The 17225-nt window shown below is 35.3% G+C and overlaps 1 protein-coding gene across 1 annotated transcript in view; it reads right to left on the reverse strand.

The window, feature by feature from the left end:
- Positions 1–2016: 2016 nt before the first annotated feature.
- Positions 2017–17225, reverse strand: part of LOC144442147 (DNA damage-binding protein 2-like) — a 33828-nt gene continuing 18619 nt past the window's right edge. Inside the window, exons 7-13 of the mRNA XM_078131414.1 lie at positions 14798–14943; positions 13237–13336; positions 11841–12018; positions 9070–9212; positions 8011–8175; positions 6775–6820; positions 2017–2216 (exon numbers count right to left, since the gene is read on the reverse strand). Of these exons, the coding sequence (XP_077987540.1) occupies positions 2017–2216; positions 6775–6820; positions 8011–8175; positions 9070–9212; positions 11841–12018; positions 13237–13336; positions 14798–14943 (978 nt within the window). The remainder of the gene's footprint in view (positions 2217–6774; positions 6821–8010; positions 8176–9069; positions 9213–11840; positions 12019–13236; positions 13337–14797; positions 14944–17225) is intronic.

Consider the following 17225-nt stretch of genomic DNA (forward strand, 5'->3'; position numbering starts at 1 on the left):
AGTCTAATGTATAGATAGTTTTCAGTTTGTAATATTAACCAGTCTAATGTATAGACAGTTTTCAGTTTGTAAAATGAACCAGTCTAATGTATAGGCAGTTTTCAGTTTGTAAAATGAACCAGTCTAATGTATAGGCAGTTTTCAGTTTGTAATATTAACCAGTCTAATGTGTAGACAGTTTTCAGTTTATAATATTAACCAGTCTAATGTATAGATAGTTTTCAGTTTGTAATATTAACCAGTCTAATGGATAGACAGTTTTCAGTTTGTAATATTAACCAGTCTAATGTTTAGACAGTTTTCAGTTTGTAATATTAACCAGTCTAATGTATAGACAGTTTTCAGTTTGTAATATTAACCAGTCTAATGTTTAGACAGTTTTCAGTTTGTAATATTAACCAGTCTAATGTATAGATAGTTTTCAGTTTGTAATATTAACCAGTCTAATGTATAGACAGTTTTCAGTTTGTAATATTAACCTTTCTAATGTATAGACAGTTTTCAGTTTGTAATATTAACCAGTCTAATGTATAGACAGTTTTCAGTTTGTAATATTAACCAGTCTAATGTTTAGACAGTTTTCAGTTTGTAATATTAACCAGTCTTATGTATTGGCAGTTTTCAGTTTGTAATATTAACCAGTCTAATGTATAGACAGTTTTCAGTTTGTAATATTAACCAGTCTAATGTATAGACAGTTTTCAGTTTGTAATATTAACCAGTCTAATGTATAGACAGTTTTCAGTTTGTAATATTAACCAGTCTAATGTATAGACAGTTTTCAGTTTGTAATATTAACCAGTCTAATGTATAGACAGTTTTCAGTTTGTAATATTAACCAGTCTTATGTATAGACAGTTTATAGTTTGTAAAATTAACCATTCTAATGTATAGACAGTTTTCAGTTTGAAATATTTACCATTCTAATGTATAGGCAGTTTTCAGTTTGTAATATTAACCAGTCTTATGTATTGGCAGTTTTCAGTTTGTAATATTAACCAGTCTTATGTATTGGCAGTTTTCAGTTTGTAATATTAACCAGTTTAATGTTTAGACAGTTTTCAGTTTGTAATATTAACCAGTCTAATGTATTGGCAGTTTTCAGTTTGTAATATTAACCAGTCTTATGTATTGGCAGTTTTCAGTTTGTAATATTAACCAGTTTAATGTTTAGACAGTTTTCAGTTTGTAATATTAACCAGTCTAATGTATTGGCAGTTTTCAGTTTGTAATATTAACCAGTTTAATGTTTAGACAGTTTTCAGTTTGTAATATTAACCAGTCTTATGTATTGGCAGTTTTCAGTTTGTAATATTAACCAGTCTTATGTATTGGCAGTTTTCAGTTTGTAATATTAACCAGTTTAATGTTTAGACAGTTTTCAGTTTGTAATATTAACCAGTCTAATGTTTAGACAGTTTTCAGTTTGTAATATTAACCAGTCTTATGTATTGGCAGTTTTCAGTTTGTAATATTAACCAGTCTAATGTATAGACAGTTTTCAGTTTGTAATATTAACCAGTCTAATGTATAGACAGTTTTCAGTTTGTAATATTAACCAGTCTAATGTATAGACAGTTTTCAGTTTGTAATATTAACCAGTCTAATGTATAGACAGTTTTCAGTTTGTAATATTAACCAGTCTAATGTATAGACAGTTTTCAGTTTGTAATATTAACCAGTCTTATGTATAGACAGTTTATAGTTTGTAAAATTAACCATTCTAATGTATAGACAGTTTTCAGTTTGAAATATTTACCATTCTAATGTATAGGCAGTTTTCAGTTTGTAATATTAACCAGTCTTATGTATTGGCAGTTTTCAGTTTGTAATATTAACCAGTCTAATGTATAGACAGTTTATAGTTTGTAATATAAACCAGTCTAATGTATAGACAGTTTATAGTTTGTAATATAAACCAGTCTAATGTATAGACAGTTTATAGTTTGTAATATTAACCAGTCTAATGTATTGGCAGTTTTCAGTTTGTAAGCTAAATATAACTAAGCTATAAATCTAGCATCTCTGTTGAAGCTTGGCAGCAATTTTAGCTTTCATAGCGGGATCCATTAGATTGTTTGTCTTCCTAGGACGTCGTTGTCTTGGCTGTGACTGCTTTGATTTTGGATCAATTCCTTGTGCTTTCATTTGTTCCATCAATTCTTTTTGCTTCAGTTCAATATCTGTATCTTCATGCCAGATGAGGACATTGTAACCTTGGCAACAAGAGCAACATGTATATGTAAACAAGATAGTAATAATTTGTAATGCCTTGCATTAAATGTACCATTACTCTATTAAAACGACTGCCATGACAAACCATAGACCCTCCACCCACGTAGGTGAAGGGTCTATGGACAAATACATGATTATCTAATGTCCTTGTAAAAAAAACTCCGTAAATTCAGAATATCAGTAGCACCATCTATACATAGGACGTCCTACATTAGGCAGTTCTGAGTCCTACTTGAGGTAGGATAGGTTTGTGTGTACCTGACCCTATCCTGACCCACTCATGAAAATATACATTATGACGTAATGAAACTTTGTTTACGTTATTTTGACCCACTTTTTTCCATTTTATGGAAATGATGTACCCTTAATGTGAGTATATGTTTGTTTACTTTGACATGACCCATTTGTACTAGTACTTCTAATCTGGGTGTATTTGTATTTAACAACATCACTCACTCTATGTAGCGGTACACAATACAACATTATCCAGAAAGAGAAGATAATTGGCTAAATGCTAGACTTTCTCCCCAGTCCTCGGGAGCATCGTTATTTGGTGTTTTGTATGTACCAATATCTACCATATAATTGTACTAGAATATCCTTGTACTGTGGGCCCTCATTGACTGCATAGGGATAATCATTTGTTGATGTTTTACTGGGATGCGCTATGTTATTGCGACACCCCGAGGACTGTTAACACTTGTTCAAATTTAGCCTGATGACGGCAAAGTCGATTGGTTTTTGAAAGCCCGCCCAAATGACTAAACATAAAGTCCATTGGTTGAAACGATTGATGCTTTAGTTGAAATTAGATAACAGTTTGAACTTTTTACAACAACACATGGCCCTACTGTGTTCTTAATTGAATTAAATTCCATACATTCCAAGTAGGGTATCTTTGCTGTGGGCTATTGCATCATGGGAGTCAGCAAAAATAATGTATCATGGTTGCATAATGAATATTCATGACTCCTGAGTGCTTATTTCCATTAATGTAAAACATATATCATGAATATTCATTGCACTATGAATACATTATTTCTGCTGACTCCCATCATGTAATAGCCCATAGCAAAGATACCCTATAAATGCACAAAATCAACTTGATGCTTCTCTGAAATCGCAAGTAATCGTAGATGATATAAAATCATGAAATGATTTTCCAGAACCCATAGTTTATGAAAATGTCTATATTTCCAGAAGTGGTGTCTCCCTTCAAACAAGTAATACAATAACAGCTATGATTATGATCAATAATACTGACAATTACTTATAATAACTATAATATAATAACAATAATATACGCTATTATTGCAAATCAAAATCGGAAATTGAGATATGATCCCAGTGACCAGTTCCGTAGTGTTTAAGCAGGGGGGGAAACCAGAGTACCTTGGGAAGACCTGTATTGTTCAGTAGGGGGTCAAACCGATCATTGCCCTTCTTACATATAGTACCCTGGGAAGACCTGTATTGCTGAATTAAGTCAAACAGAGCATCACCCTTCTTACATACAGTACCCTGGGAAGACCTGTATTGTTCAATTAAGTCAAACAGAGCATCACCCTTCTTACATACAGTACCCTGGGAAGACCTGTATTGCTGAATTAAGTCAAACAGAGCATCACCCTTCTTACATACAGTACCCTGGGAAGACCTGTATTGCTGAATTAAGTCAAACAGAGTATCACCCTTCTTACATACAGTACCCTGGGAAGACCTGTACTGCTGAATTAAGTCAAACAGAGCATCACCCTTCTTACATACAGTACCCTGGGAAGACCTGTACTGCTGAATTAAGTCAAACAGAGCATCACCCTTCTTACATACAGTACCCTGGGAAGACCTGTACTGCTGAATTAAGTCAAACAGAGCATCACCCTTCTTACATACAGTACCCTGTGAAGACCTGTACTGCTGAATTAAGTCAAACAGAGCATCACCCTTCTTACATACAGTACCCTGGGAAGACCTGTACTGCTGAATTAAGTCAAACAGAGCATCACCCTTCTTACATACAGTACCCTGGGAAGACCTGTACTGCTGAATTAAGTCAAACAGAGCATCACCCTTCTTACATACAGTACCCTGGGAAGACCTGTACTGCTCAATTAAGTCAAACAGAGCATCACCCTTCTTACATACAGTACCCTGGGAAGACCTGTACTGCTCAATTAAGTCAAACAGAGCATCACCCTTCTTACATACAGTACCCTGTGAAGACCTGTACTGCTGAATTAAGTCAAACAGAGTATCACACTTCTTACATACAGTACCCTGTGAAGACCTGTACTGCTCAATTAAGTCAAACAGAGTATCACCCTTCTTACATACAGTACCCTGTGAAGACCTGTACTGCTGAATTAAGTCAAACAGAGTATCACACTTCTTACATACAGTACCCTGTGAAGACCTGTACTGCTGAATTAAGTCAAACAGAGCATCACCCTTCTTACATACAGTACCCTGGGAAGACCTGTACTGCTGAATTAAGTCAAACAGAGCATCACCCTTCTTACATACAGTACCCTGGGAAGACCTGTATTGCTGAATTAAGTCAAACAGAGTATCACCCTTCTTACATACAGTACCCTGGGAAGACCTGTATTGCTGAATTAAGTCAAACAGAGCATCACCCTTCTTACATACAGATGTGGCTACAAGTAACAGTGTCTTAAGTGATTAATCTAATAGACTATTCTTTATGAATGTTTTCAATCATCCATGTATAAAGTTAAATAATGGAGTAACTGGACACAAGCTGAGTAGATTTGTTTTTTGGACATACATGTATATTTTGCTGCATATTCAAAGGGTATTTCCAGTTTTCTACTTACTTAATCATCACTTGCAATTAACTGAACTCAAACCTCGTATTAAAATATTACTTATAAATGATCTGATGATGTAATTTATTGTATGTATAAAAACAGCGCTAATAGCATTGTAGCACAACTGTAGTTTTGGAGTTTATGGGTTTTTTAAACCAACAAGTCATTGAGAATGACATAGTCCCTGCTATGATTGGGTTTTAAGGAATTATCACTACTCTGATCATGCAACAACACTTGTGAACCTAAATCAAACAGACTTAGATATGTTGTGTCTGCTCGTTGGACATGGAACATGCCTACAACAATAAAGGATGGGTCGGGTATTGGGGATCGTATCACGACGAAAATGGATATGCACATGTATGTTATAGAACACTATCCTAATACCAATTTTAAATGAGATCTGTTCAAGCATGTCTGAGTTATGGCTTTGGACATAGAAAAATCGCAAACAAAATGGCTGCCAGGCAGCCATATTGGATCGTATCACAATGAAAATGGATAGGCACATGTATGTCATAGAACACTGTCCTAATACTAACTTTGAATGAGATATGTTCAAGCACGTCTGAGTTATGGCGTTGGACATGGAAAATTCACAAACAAAATGGCTGCTAGGCGGCCATATTGGATCGTATCATGAAACAAATTGATATGCATATGTATGCCATTGTATGTTGCCCCTGTACCAAGTTTGAAAAAAATCGGTCCAGGCATCTCCAAGAAACGGCTGCGGACGGACGGATGGATGCACGGACGCACGGACGCACAGAACCCAATCCATAAGTCCCCGTCCCGGCGGGGACTAAAAATCCCTTTTTTTTACCTAAATCACACACAGGTGGTAAGATCATTTTCACTTTGAACAATTCCCCAACTAGACACACAAGGTAATACACACACCAAATATCATGGCAATCAGTCTGGCAGTTTTTGATTTTAAGTTGTTCACACACACACACACACACACACACACACACACACACACACACACACACACACATTGACAGACAGACACTTTGCCACACCTATAGCACTACTAAACCTTATCAGTTCAGTTGTGTTAAAAAGGAAATCCTTACTATGCAATCAATTGTTCTAACACTGCCAGAAAACAATTGCAATGTCATAGAAACCATGCATCGATATTGATATTATACTAGTCTTAGAATAGTTTAATCAAGGTTTTATGTATTACAGGTATTCATTTGAGTAAAACACTTATAAACAAGGTTGTGCCTCTTAATTACAATCTATTATACTGGACTTACTGTTGTTTTGAATGGCAACAGTTTTATGTCCTATCCTGGATGCTCCTTCAGCCGACTAATGATCTAATGACAGGTGGTTGTAGACACATGATTGTAGATTTATTATATGCATGATAATGAGAACGGTTGAGGAATTTAATATTATGATGTAGTCATTTCCCCTCCTTCCCCATTTAAAGCAACCAACTACCCATCGTGTGTCACCAACTACCCGCCATGTTGCACCAGCTACCTGTCATTAGATCATGACCAGTCTGCCTGAAGAAGTGTCCAGGATACGATGTGAAAGTGCTGTAACTCAAAACAACAGTAAGTCCACTATTAGACTAGTCTATTACTAAGTAAACACATTCCTACAAGTTCCTATATGGAAGTATCATTGGCAGTTGTAATGACTTGGCACACTAAAGTAAAAGTCTCTAAAATATACTCACCCATTGCAGATGCCAGTACATCACCCGTGTTGTTGAACTTATTCAGCTGCAAACAACAATGGATAAGGAGAATTTACATTTCGCAATTACTTCAATCTCATTAATGATTAAAACGGACACAAACAGTTCTTGTTTGCGCACAGTGGCAACCACAACACGTAAAACATATTCTTTGAAACTTAATGAAGTGTTGGGCAGATATGATAATGTAGATGTTATAGGGTCAGAGACCATGACTGAAACAGTTTAATGGAAAGCTTTTTGTATTTGTCTTTATGTTCATCAAGACAAAGAGATAGAGGTAAATGTGATGTCATTACAACAGATTTCCTATGAACCCTTGCAGGACAAAGAGATAGAGGTAAATGTGATGTCATTACAACAGGTTTCCTATAAACCTTTGCAGGACAAAGAGATAGAGGTAAATGTGATGTCATCACAACAGGTTTCCTATGAACCCTTGCAGAACAAAGAGATAGAGGTAAAAGTGATGTCATTACAACAGATTTCCTATGAACCCTTGCAGAACAAAGAGATAGAGTTAAATGTGATGTCATCACAACAGGTTTCCTATGAACCCTTGCAGAACAAAGAGATAGAGGTAAAAGTGATGTCATCACAACAGGTTTCCTATAAACCCTTGCAGAACAAAGAGATAGAGGTAAAAGTGATGTCATCACAACAGGTTTCCTATGAACCTTTGCAGGAATTAACCCATCATGGCTGAACACATGTTAAGTGCCAAAAATCCTATATAAGTTGATAGCAGTAATCAATACACAATCATGTACTAAAGGCAGAAATAAGTCTGACAGGATTTTTCCTTTAAGTTGATAGCAGTAATTTACAAGTGTACTAAAGACAGAAATAAGTCTGACTGGACTTTTCCTTTAAGTTGATAGCAGAAATCAATACAAGTGTACTATAAAAGGTAGAAAGCCAGTTTATACTGGCTTTCAGAGAGCACCCCCCCCCCCCCCATCCCCACCTCAACCACCCCCTCTCAGACTATAATTAAACAAACATCCATTAAATAGCTTATCATTATTGTACCAACTTGTTGAAACAATTATAGTTTTAGTTTGTGTCTGTCTTAGTAAACTGAGACATTGATACCAGAGTAATAAATGTTTTGATTAACTTGATTATCAAACATAAGCAGAGTCTGTGTCATCTTAGATTTAGTAACTAAACTTTGAATTGAATTGAATAAACATGTACATAGACTTAACTTACAGATATTAACCCTGGTGCCTTTGGATCCTGGATCTGACAGACCACTTCTCCACTATTAGCATCAAATATGTCAACTGTCCTTGCTTCTTTTTCTGCTGATCCCGGAAAATTGGGATCAGGATATCTTCCAACCACCACTAGGTCACATATAGGATGCCAGGAAGCCTGGAAAACAATGGGAAAAGCTAACTTAAATGAATGAATACTAAACAGTACTAGTTGGTTGATTGATGTACTTTGGGAATAGAGCAACTGAAACTGGTATGTACAAGTGGTTACTAGGCAACATGGTCAATTGGCAGCTTTTAAATTTTTGGAATAGAAAGATTAGTTTGTATTAGTTGAAAATAATACTTTTGACCAAATTCACCCCAAAATCTGCCAAAAAGTAGGAAATGACACATCAATTTGGGATGTACAAATCCAACCTAAGCAAATATCCACATCAAGTAGTGTAAGTAATCTCACCACCAATTTCACTGACGTCAAAAATATCATTTTTGATGAAAGACACCAAAAAATCTGTTGAAGATAAAACTTCCTTAGGGCTAATTGACAGAAAAACATTAGTTATGGTTTGGCCTTACATTTAAGGTCTAAAAACGATTGTGTGTTTCCAATTACGCTCAATTTTAGAATAGGTGGGGTAGGTAGATTTTGTTTTTTGTTATTTTTTTCATGTGTGAGTGTCTAGTTCAGGTAGTAATGTTTTCCATTGTTTTCCATATGGTTTCTGTGTTACAGATTAGAAGAACAGTTTTGTCACTTAACTTTCCACATCCACTATTTCTCACAAGACTTCATAATTTGTATTTATTTTTTCTCAGATACATAAAAAAAAGTTTAGGGTCAGCAGTGAAAAACTAGGTGGGGTCGGGTAACAGGAACCAATCAATTATTTTAGGCCTAATAGGAATCACACCATTTTTGTAGGTCTTACTAGAACTATTTTACTTTCTTAAAATAGTTGTAATTTGGTATTAGAAATCTACCTTAAACAGTCTATTATGTTATAATCAGTATTTGCACTGTTTGGCCTTTGACCTTATATAGCCTTACCTTTATTGGTGTAATGTGCTGGAAGAATCTGTGAGGGTGTAGGATTGTTTGTTTTACTCTACTCCAGTCAGGTGATTGGTAGATTCTGATTTCATTGTGTTGATCTGTAGTTATTAGTTTGTAACTGTCAGGACTGAAATATGCTGTGAAACAATAATAATAATAAAAGTTGTATTAACAGGAGTATATATATATATATATGTTTGACTTTCAATGGATATTGAAAATAATGCTGTTCTGAAAACTGTCTGTAGCAAAATTTCATCACATAATGTTGTTTGTTTGATTGTTTGTTTGTTTGATTGTTACAATTTTCATTCTGTAAAGTTTTAAGTTAATGAGAACAGCAAACGTTACTGACAAGTGTCTTGAAAGATTCAAACTGCAAGGTATGAAATACAATACAGCACAATAAGGTCTGCTTGAATTATTCCAAGAATTCACCTGAATTGATAAGTTTTTCACATTCCAAGAATTCAACTGAATTGATAAGTTTTTCACATTCCAAGAATTCAACTGAATTGATAAGTTTTTCACATTCCAAGAATTCAACTGAATTGATAAGTTTCTCACATTCCAAGAATTCACCTGAATTGATAGGTTTCTCACATTCCAAGAATTCACCAGAATTGATAGGTTTCTCACATTCCAAGAATTCACCTGAATTGATAGGTTTCTCACATTCCAAGAATTCACCAGAATTGATAGGTTTCTCACATTCCAAGAATTCACCTGAATTGATAAGTTTCTCACATTCCAAGAATTCACCTGAATTGATAAGTTTTTCACATTCCAAGAATTCACCTGAATTGATAGGTTTCTCACATTCCAAGAATTCACCTGAATTGATAGGTTTCTCACATTCCAAGAATTCACCTGAATTGATAGGTTTCTCACATTCCAAGAATTCACCAGAATTGATAGGTTTCTCACATTCCAAGAATTCACCTGAATTGATAAGTTTCTCACATTCCAAGAATTCACCTGAATTGATAAGTTTCTCACATTCCAAGAATTCACCTGAATTGATAAGTTTTTCACATTCCAAGAATTCACCTGAATTGATAAGTTTTTCACATTCCAAGAATTCAACTGAATTGATAAGTTTTTCACATTCCAAGAATTCACCTGAATTGATAAGTTTTTCACATTCCAAGAATTCACCTGAATTGATAAGTTTTTCACATTCCAAGAATTCACCTGAATTGATAAGTTTTTCACATTCCAAGAATTCACCTGAATTGATAAGTTTCTCACATTCCAAGAATTCACCTGAATTGATAAGTTTCTCACATTCCAAGAATTCACCTGAATTGATAAGTTTCTCACATTCCAAGAATTCACCTGAATTGATAAGTTTCTCACATTCCAAGAATTCACCTGAATTGATAAGTTTTTCACATTCCAAGAATTCACCTGAATTGATAAGTTTTTCACATTCCAAGAATTCACCTGAATTGATAAGTTTTTCACATTCCAAGAATTCAACTGAATTGATAAGTTTTTCACATTCCAAGAATTCACCTGAATTGATAGGTTTCTCACATTCCAAGAATTCACTCCTCACCTGAAGTGATAGGTTTCTCACATTCCAAGAATTCACTCCTTACCTGAATTGATAGGTTTCTCACATTCCATGAATTCACTCCTTACCTGAATTGATAGGTTTCTAACATTCCAAGAATTCACTCCTTACCTGAATTGATAGGTTTCTTACATTCCAAGAATTCACTCCTTACCTGAATTGATGGGTTTCTCACATTCCAAGAATTCACTCCTTACCTGAATTGATGGGTTTCTCACATTCCAAGAATTCACTCCTTACCTGAATTGATAGGTTTCTCACATTTCAAGAATTCACTCCTTACCTGAATTGATAGGTTTCTCACATTCCAAGAATTCACTCCTTACCTGAATTGATAGGTTTCTCACATTCCAAGAATTCACTCCTTACCTGAATTGATAGGTTTCTCACATTCCAAGAATTCACTCCTTACCTGAATTGATAGGTTTCTCACATTCCAAGAATTCACTCCTCACCTGAATTGATAGGTTTCTCACATTCCAAGAATTCACTCCTTACCTGAATTGATAGGTTTCTCACATTCCAAGAATTCACTCCTTACCTGAATTGATAGGTTTCTCACATTCCAAGAATTCACTCCTTACCTGAATTGATAGGTTTCTCACATTCCAAGAATTCACTCCTTACCTGAATTGATAGGTTTCTCACATTCCAAGAATTCACTCCTTACCTGAATTGATAGGTTTCTCACATTCCAAGAATTCACTCCTTACCTGAATTGATAGGTTTCTCACATTCCAAGAATTCACTCCTTACCTGAATTGATAGGTTTCTCACATTCCAAGAATTCACTCCTCACCTGAATTGATAGGTTTCTCACATTCCAAGAATTCACTCCTTACCTGAATTGATAGGTTTCTCACATTCCAAGAATTCACTCCTTACCTGAATTGATAGGTTTCTCACATTCCAAGAATTCACTCCTTACCTGAATTGATAGGTTTCTCACATTCCAAGAATTCACTCCTTACCTGAATTGATAGGTTTCTCACATTCCAAGAATTCACTCCTTACCTGAATTGATAGGTTTCTCACATTCCAAGAATTCACTCCTTACCTGAATTGATAGGTTTCTCACATTCCAAGAATTCACTCCTTACCTGAATTGATAGGTTTCTCACATTCCAAGAATTCACTCCTCACCTGAATTGATAGGTTTCTCACATTCCAAGAATTCACTCCTTACCTGAATTGATAGGTTTCTCATGTTCCAATACATGCAATGCACTTTGCCTGCCTTTCACCATTCTGATATCCCATAATTTCACAGTTTTGTCCACTGATGATGTGACCATTAGCCAATCACATTGAGGGTTGAATTCTGTGTGTGTTACTTTCTGTTTGTGAAGTCTATGTCTCCAAAGCTAAATCAAAGAAACATGTTTTAAAGGACATTAAAGGTGAGTTGCCATATTTAGAAGGATAGTATTTGCGGTGTATTTAAAGAGACCTGAAGCACTCTGTTTATTTAAGAATACTTCACACTATTGCTAGATATTGGCATATGCATTATAGTAATTATAATAATGGTGATTTTTATATGGTGCTTTCCCACTCTCTGTTCAAAGCGATTTACAATTAGTACCTCTGGGACAGGTCTATAGCGACACAACAGCCCTTTATACTTCCTCAACTCCCTGCAGAGCATAAAATCCATTGCAGCCTTTATAAGTGTAGAGGATTAAATCATTCACATTGCAACATCTATCCTACCAGGTCCCCAGTTATACAGCTGGGTTGACTGAGGCACAATCATGGTTCAAAACTTGCCCAAAGACTTTAACCATCCAGAAACAAAATGGCAGTCACAGGACTCGAACCCTCAAACTACTCCCCTTATTTGAGGATACATATATGTACCGTCCATTGGGGTGCATTTTCTAGCCCTTTGGTCTAAAATGGGGTGCAGGTTTTTTTACCTGAAGAGTCTAAAATAGGTTGAACTTTGTATTATTTTTATTTTGCTTAGTCTAAAATGTGGTCCATTGTCCTTTACCAAATCATAACTGTCATTAATTGCCCACAAATGTCCCCTAAGGAAAATGTATTTAGGTCTAAACTTTCATCTTTTAAAAACCTGTAATGGTCTAAAATAGGGTATTGATTTTTGATCAAAGTGGGTTTAAAACGGACCTGGGGTGACCAGTGCTGGCCACACATCCCTACTAGAGCTGCCCACTGGTACTACTCCCGAAGATCAATCTAAACCAATAAGTGTTTGCTGTGCCATTTACTTTAAAATAGTTCTATTATTTCCAAGTCAGTAATCATAAGTTTTTATGCCCAATTTAATTTAGTATTACGATTTAGGAGTGAAAAACAGTTTGTTCTGAAAAAAAAGTGTGATTGCCTCTACTTCTTATGGTTTCATCTGATCAGATAACTTTAATCCAAGATGTTGAATTGAAACCCTGGCTTTTATATGAATGTTATGACACTTCTGACTTTTCCAGCAATGAAAGTATATGGCTGCAAAAGTACCATTTACAAGTTTGTTCAATAAACATTTTTGATTCTTTGTCAATGGTATGCATTTGAGACTATTTTCTGTAAACTATTTAGTCTTAGATTATTGGTCTCACCTCTTTGCCATCTCTGCTGAGAAGTACTGTATTACCAACATTGTCACCGGTCACAATTAGATTAGCAGTATAGGATACATCTACACTACAGTACCAAAAACTGAAACATAGACAAAATTAATTGACGATTAATTAATTAACTAATTAATTCAAGACAATTGTTTGCCAAACGAGGAAGGCATTTACAATTACAGTATCCTATCATAGTATGCATCGCGTCGTGTTGCTGACAAGTTGACAGAACCAGGACAAGGTCCTTAAACCAGGATATTCACTATAAAACATGACCTTCAAGGAACAATTACATGTATACTAAGACAGGTCAAGGCTTCCTCCATATCTACCTTTTTTTCAGAAATAATAAAATAATTATTTAAAATATTTCATGAATTTTTCATATTGCTTAACTTACATAAGTATGACACACTCACAATTTGCAGACTAACAGTAACACTTTCAGAATCATAACCAATTTCATCCCCAGTAGTTTGAGAGATAAAGTTCAATACCAAAATCACTGGCATCACCCACAAGACAGACAGATGGACAGACACACATTACATGAACCAGTGGTTCCCTTTGTGCTAGAACTTAGAGAATGTTTCCAAGCAGCCTCAAGGAGGGATAATTCAATTGCCAGTAACATGTACTTGTTACATTATATGAAGTACCCCATAAATTTTTTAACAACAATAACATTGTACAAAAGTGTCTGGCTAAATATTCATGTTGAAATCTAACAAAATACATCACATTTTCAGCCCTAAGTAATGTGCATATCATTCATGGGATCATCATGTAATTGATATCACCTGATCTGTACATTCCTGGAAACATCCCTGTGAAATCTCAGCCAAATCAACCACGTACATTTGAAATTAAAGACTTTTGACCAAACACTCACATTTTTATACCTAATTTGCATATCACTGATGGGATCAACATGTCATTAAAAATGCTTAATCTAAACACCCCTAAGAACGTTCTCACCAAATTTCAGACGGATCTGACCAGGTAGTTTTTAAATTTACAGTTTCAGTTTTTTGACCAAAATTCACATTTTTTTTTTACCTAAATCATAAACTGGGTGGTAAGATTACTTTGATTTGAACAATTTCCCGACTAGACACTCAAGGTAATATACCCACCAAATATCATGGCAATTGGTCAAGGGGTTTTTGACTTTAAGTTGTGCTATATGTGATCTTATCATGGTTTCTTACTTGAAAAAACAATGTGACACAACATTGCCAGAGTCTGTGTTTGTAACTCAGTACATTGCAAAATGTGTACAAAGTTTGTTAGTGTACGTACTATAACAAACATTTTACACATTTATCAATCTTTTGCAATTTATTGAGTTACAAACAAGGACTTGGCATATGTTGTTTCATACTGATTTTTTTCAAGTAAGAAGCCATGATAAAATTGTTTTATAAATTAACAATCCAAATGAAATACCCAATCCTCATCCATATGGCCATTGAGATGGCCAGAACTGGCATATTGTTCGTATTTGCTGAGCTTAAAAAACAAATCTTCAAAAGAAAATGGTGCTCACTTCCAATCACAGGTATTAAGAAGAATCATTTCCTGTCTGCCTGTGAAATCTTGAAGACTAAGTTTTCCATTAATTGAAGATGTATAAACCTTAGTTGGATCATCTAAGTTAAACTTCATTCCAGTTACTGATCCACCTTTACCAATCTATAAGGAGGGTAACAAAGAATAAACATAAATGTCAAACATAAACAAATCTTGGTCAGAAAAGATGTCTCCTCAAGCAAAACTGTTCTCAATGGCAATACTGCCCTCTAGGCACTCTTTGAAGTTTTCTATAATTGTTTTTAAAGTTAAGTTTGCTTGAGTACATCTCCTCTAACCTTATTGTGTTATTACTAGTTTCTCTTACCCCCAGTCATTTGTTTGGAGAAATATTTTCTTGAATTTGCCGTTAAAATCTTGAAGTCGAACTTCTCCATCCAATGATGAAGTGTAGATTTGAGACAGATTATCTTTGTTGAATTTGATACATGATATGTTACCACCTGGTCCAATCTGAAACATCAAATTGGGAAAGGTGCTTTTTTATGCCTGTTCACTTTCAAAGTGTGAACATAAAGTTGTTGCATATTCTTTCCACAAGAGCAAGAACTATTACTCCCCAAGTTTGATGGTATAACTAGGCCTTGCTAGCTGTAAGGATTACCAGGCCTTGTTGTCAGGGTTACCAGGCCTTGTTGTCAGGGTTACCCGGCCTTGTTGTCAGGGTTACAAGAATGTAGTCGTCACTCTCAAGAGAACTGATTGTCTGTATGGTACACTGTGACAGTCCACCCTCATACATTGGTCAACACATCTTAGAAAGAGGAGGCCGGTGAGAGCAGAGTGTCATGACAGTCTAGAAAATTGATTGGCAACGTTACCAGGCCTTGTTTTCAGGGTTACCAGGCCTTGTTTTCAGGGTTAGCAGGCCTTGCTGTCAGGGTTATCAGGCCTTGTTTTCAGGGTTACCAGGCCTTGTTGTCAGGGTTACCAGGCCTTGTTGTCAGGGTTACCAGGCCTTGTTGTCAGGGTTACCAGGCCTTGTTGTCAGGGTTATCAGGCCTTGTTGTCAGGGTTATCAGAATAAGTCAAGAAATTTAGAGTGTAGTTATCACTATCATGAAAATTGATTGTTATGTGAAGACTATATCCCAATTTAATTAGTCACCACACTGGCCCCTGGCAATATGCATATCAATAACTTAGTGATCAATTAGCTGTGACAGTGTGAGGTACTCCACACATTAAACCTAGATATTAATAATAATTATGTTAATTGTATATTTGAACCATATCTAATTCACAGGATTTATCTATTGTAATAAAAATCGTGTGTATTATAATGGTATTTAAGTATTGCAGATATATATTTTATATATACATGTGTGTGTGTGTGTGTGTGTGTTGTGCCAATTTTACTACCAAACCAGTGCCACTGTTTTTAATGTCTCACACAACGTATTTTGTAAACAAAAGTAGACAGTGTAACACTGATTAGTCTCGATAGTGTGCATGCACATTAAATGACACATTTTATCACAAGATTACCACAACTCAACATTACTGTCCAATGAGACAATTAAGATTCAAACACATTTGTTTGTGTTCACAGGAGATAAAATGTACCATTAGGTGCATGTTCACTTAGTATCAGTGATGTCATTTTAAATACATGCCATAAAAATAGCGCCAATGGCATTGTAGCAAAACTGTACAGTTTACATCCACATGCTGATCCACATGCTGATTATCCAGTTGCCTATCCAACCCTGTTGTTATCTTAGCAAAATATCATGTGATCTATTGGCTGTTGCTATGGGCATGGGCATATTGCTAGACATATTTGCATACATTTTTTGGAATGTTCGTTCACTTGTCTATGAATCCTTGATGTTATCTTTGCGATATACATCATCACATGGCTGTTGCTATGGGTGTGGTCTTGCTGCTAAGGCCAATTGTATCAAAATTTTTGAACAAAATTTCATTGATCAAGTACTTTTTGAGATATAAATTCTTGACCAAAATTCACATTTTTACACCTAATTTGCATATCCATTATGAGATCATTTAATATTTCTTCATCAATACACCCCAAATGCATCTCCATTAAATTTTAGCTCCATCTCCTCAGTAGTTTTGGAATTAAAGATTTTTGACCAAAAAGACACATGTTTTAGCCCTGATTTGCATATTACTGATGGCATCATCAAGTCAGGAAAAAAATATTAATCTGCACACCTCTAAGAATGTTCCCATCAAATTTGAGACTGATCTAGTTTTTGAGTTTAAGTTTTTTTGACCAAAATTCACATTTTATTTACCCAATTTTGGTCAAGGATTGCTTTTGAGGGCGCTGTTTGCGGAGCAACATGTGGTTTGTAACCACTCTGAGTTTTCAAATGTTATTTGGCGTTTTGAACGCTTTATAACTGACCAAATAT

This window comes from Glandiceps talaboti, chromosome 11, assembly GCF_964340395.1.
Source record: "Glandiceps talaboti chromosome 11, keGlaTala1.1, whole genome shotgun sequence".
NCBI lineage: Eukaryota > Metazoa > Hemichordata > Enteropneusta > Spengelidae > Glandiceps > Glandiceps talaboti.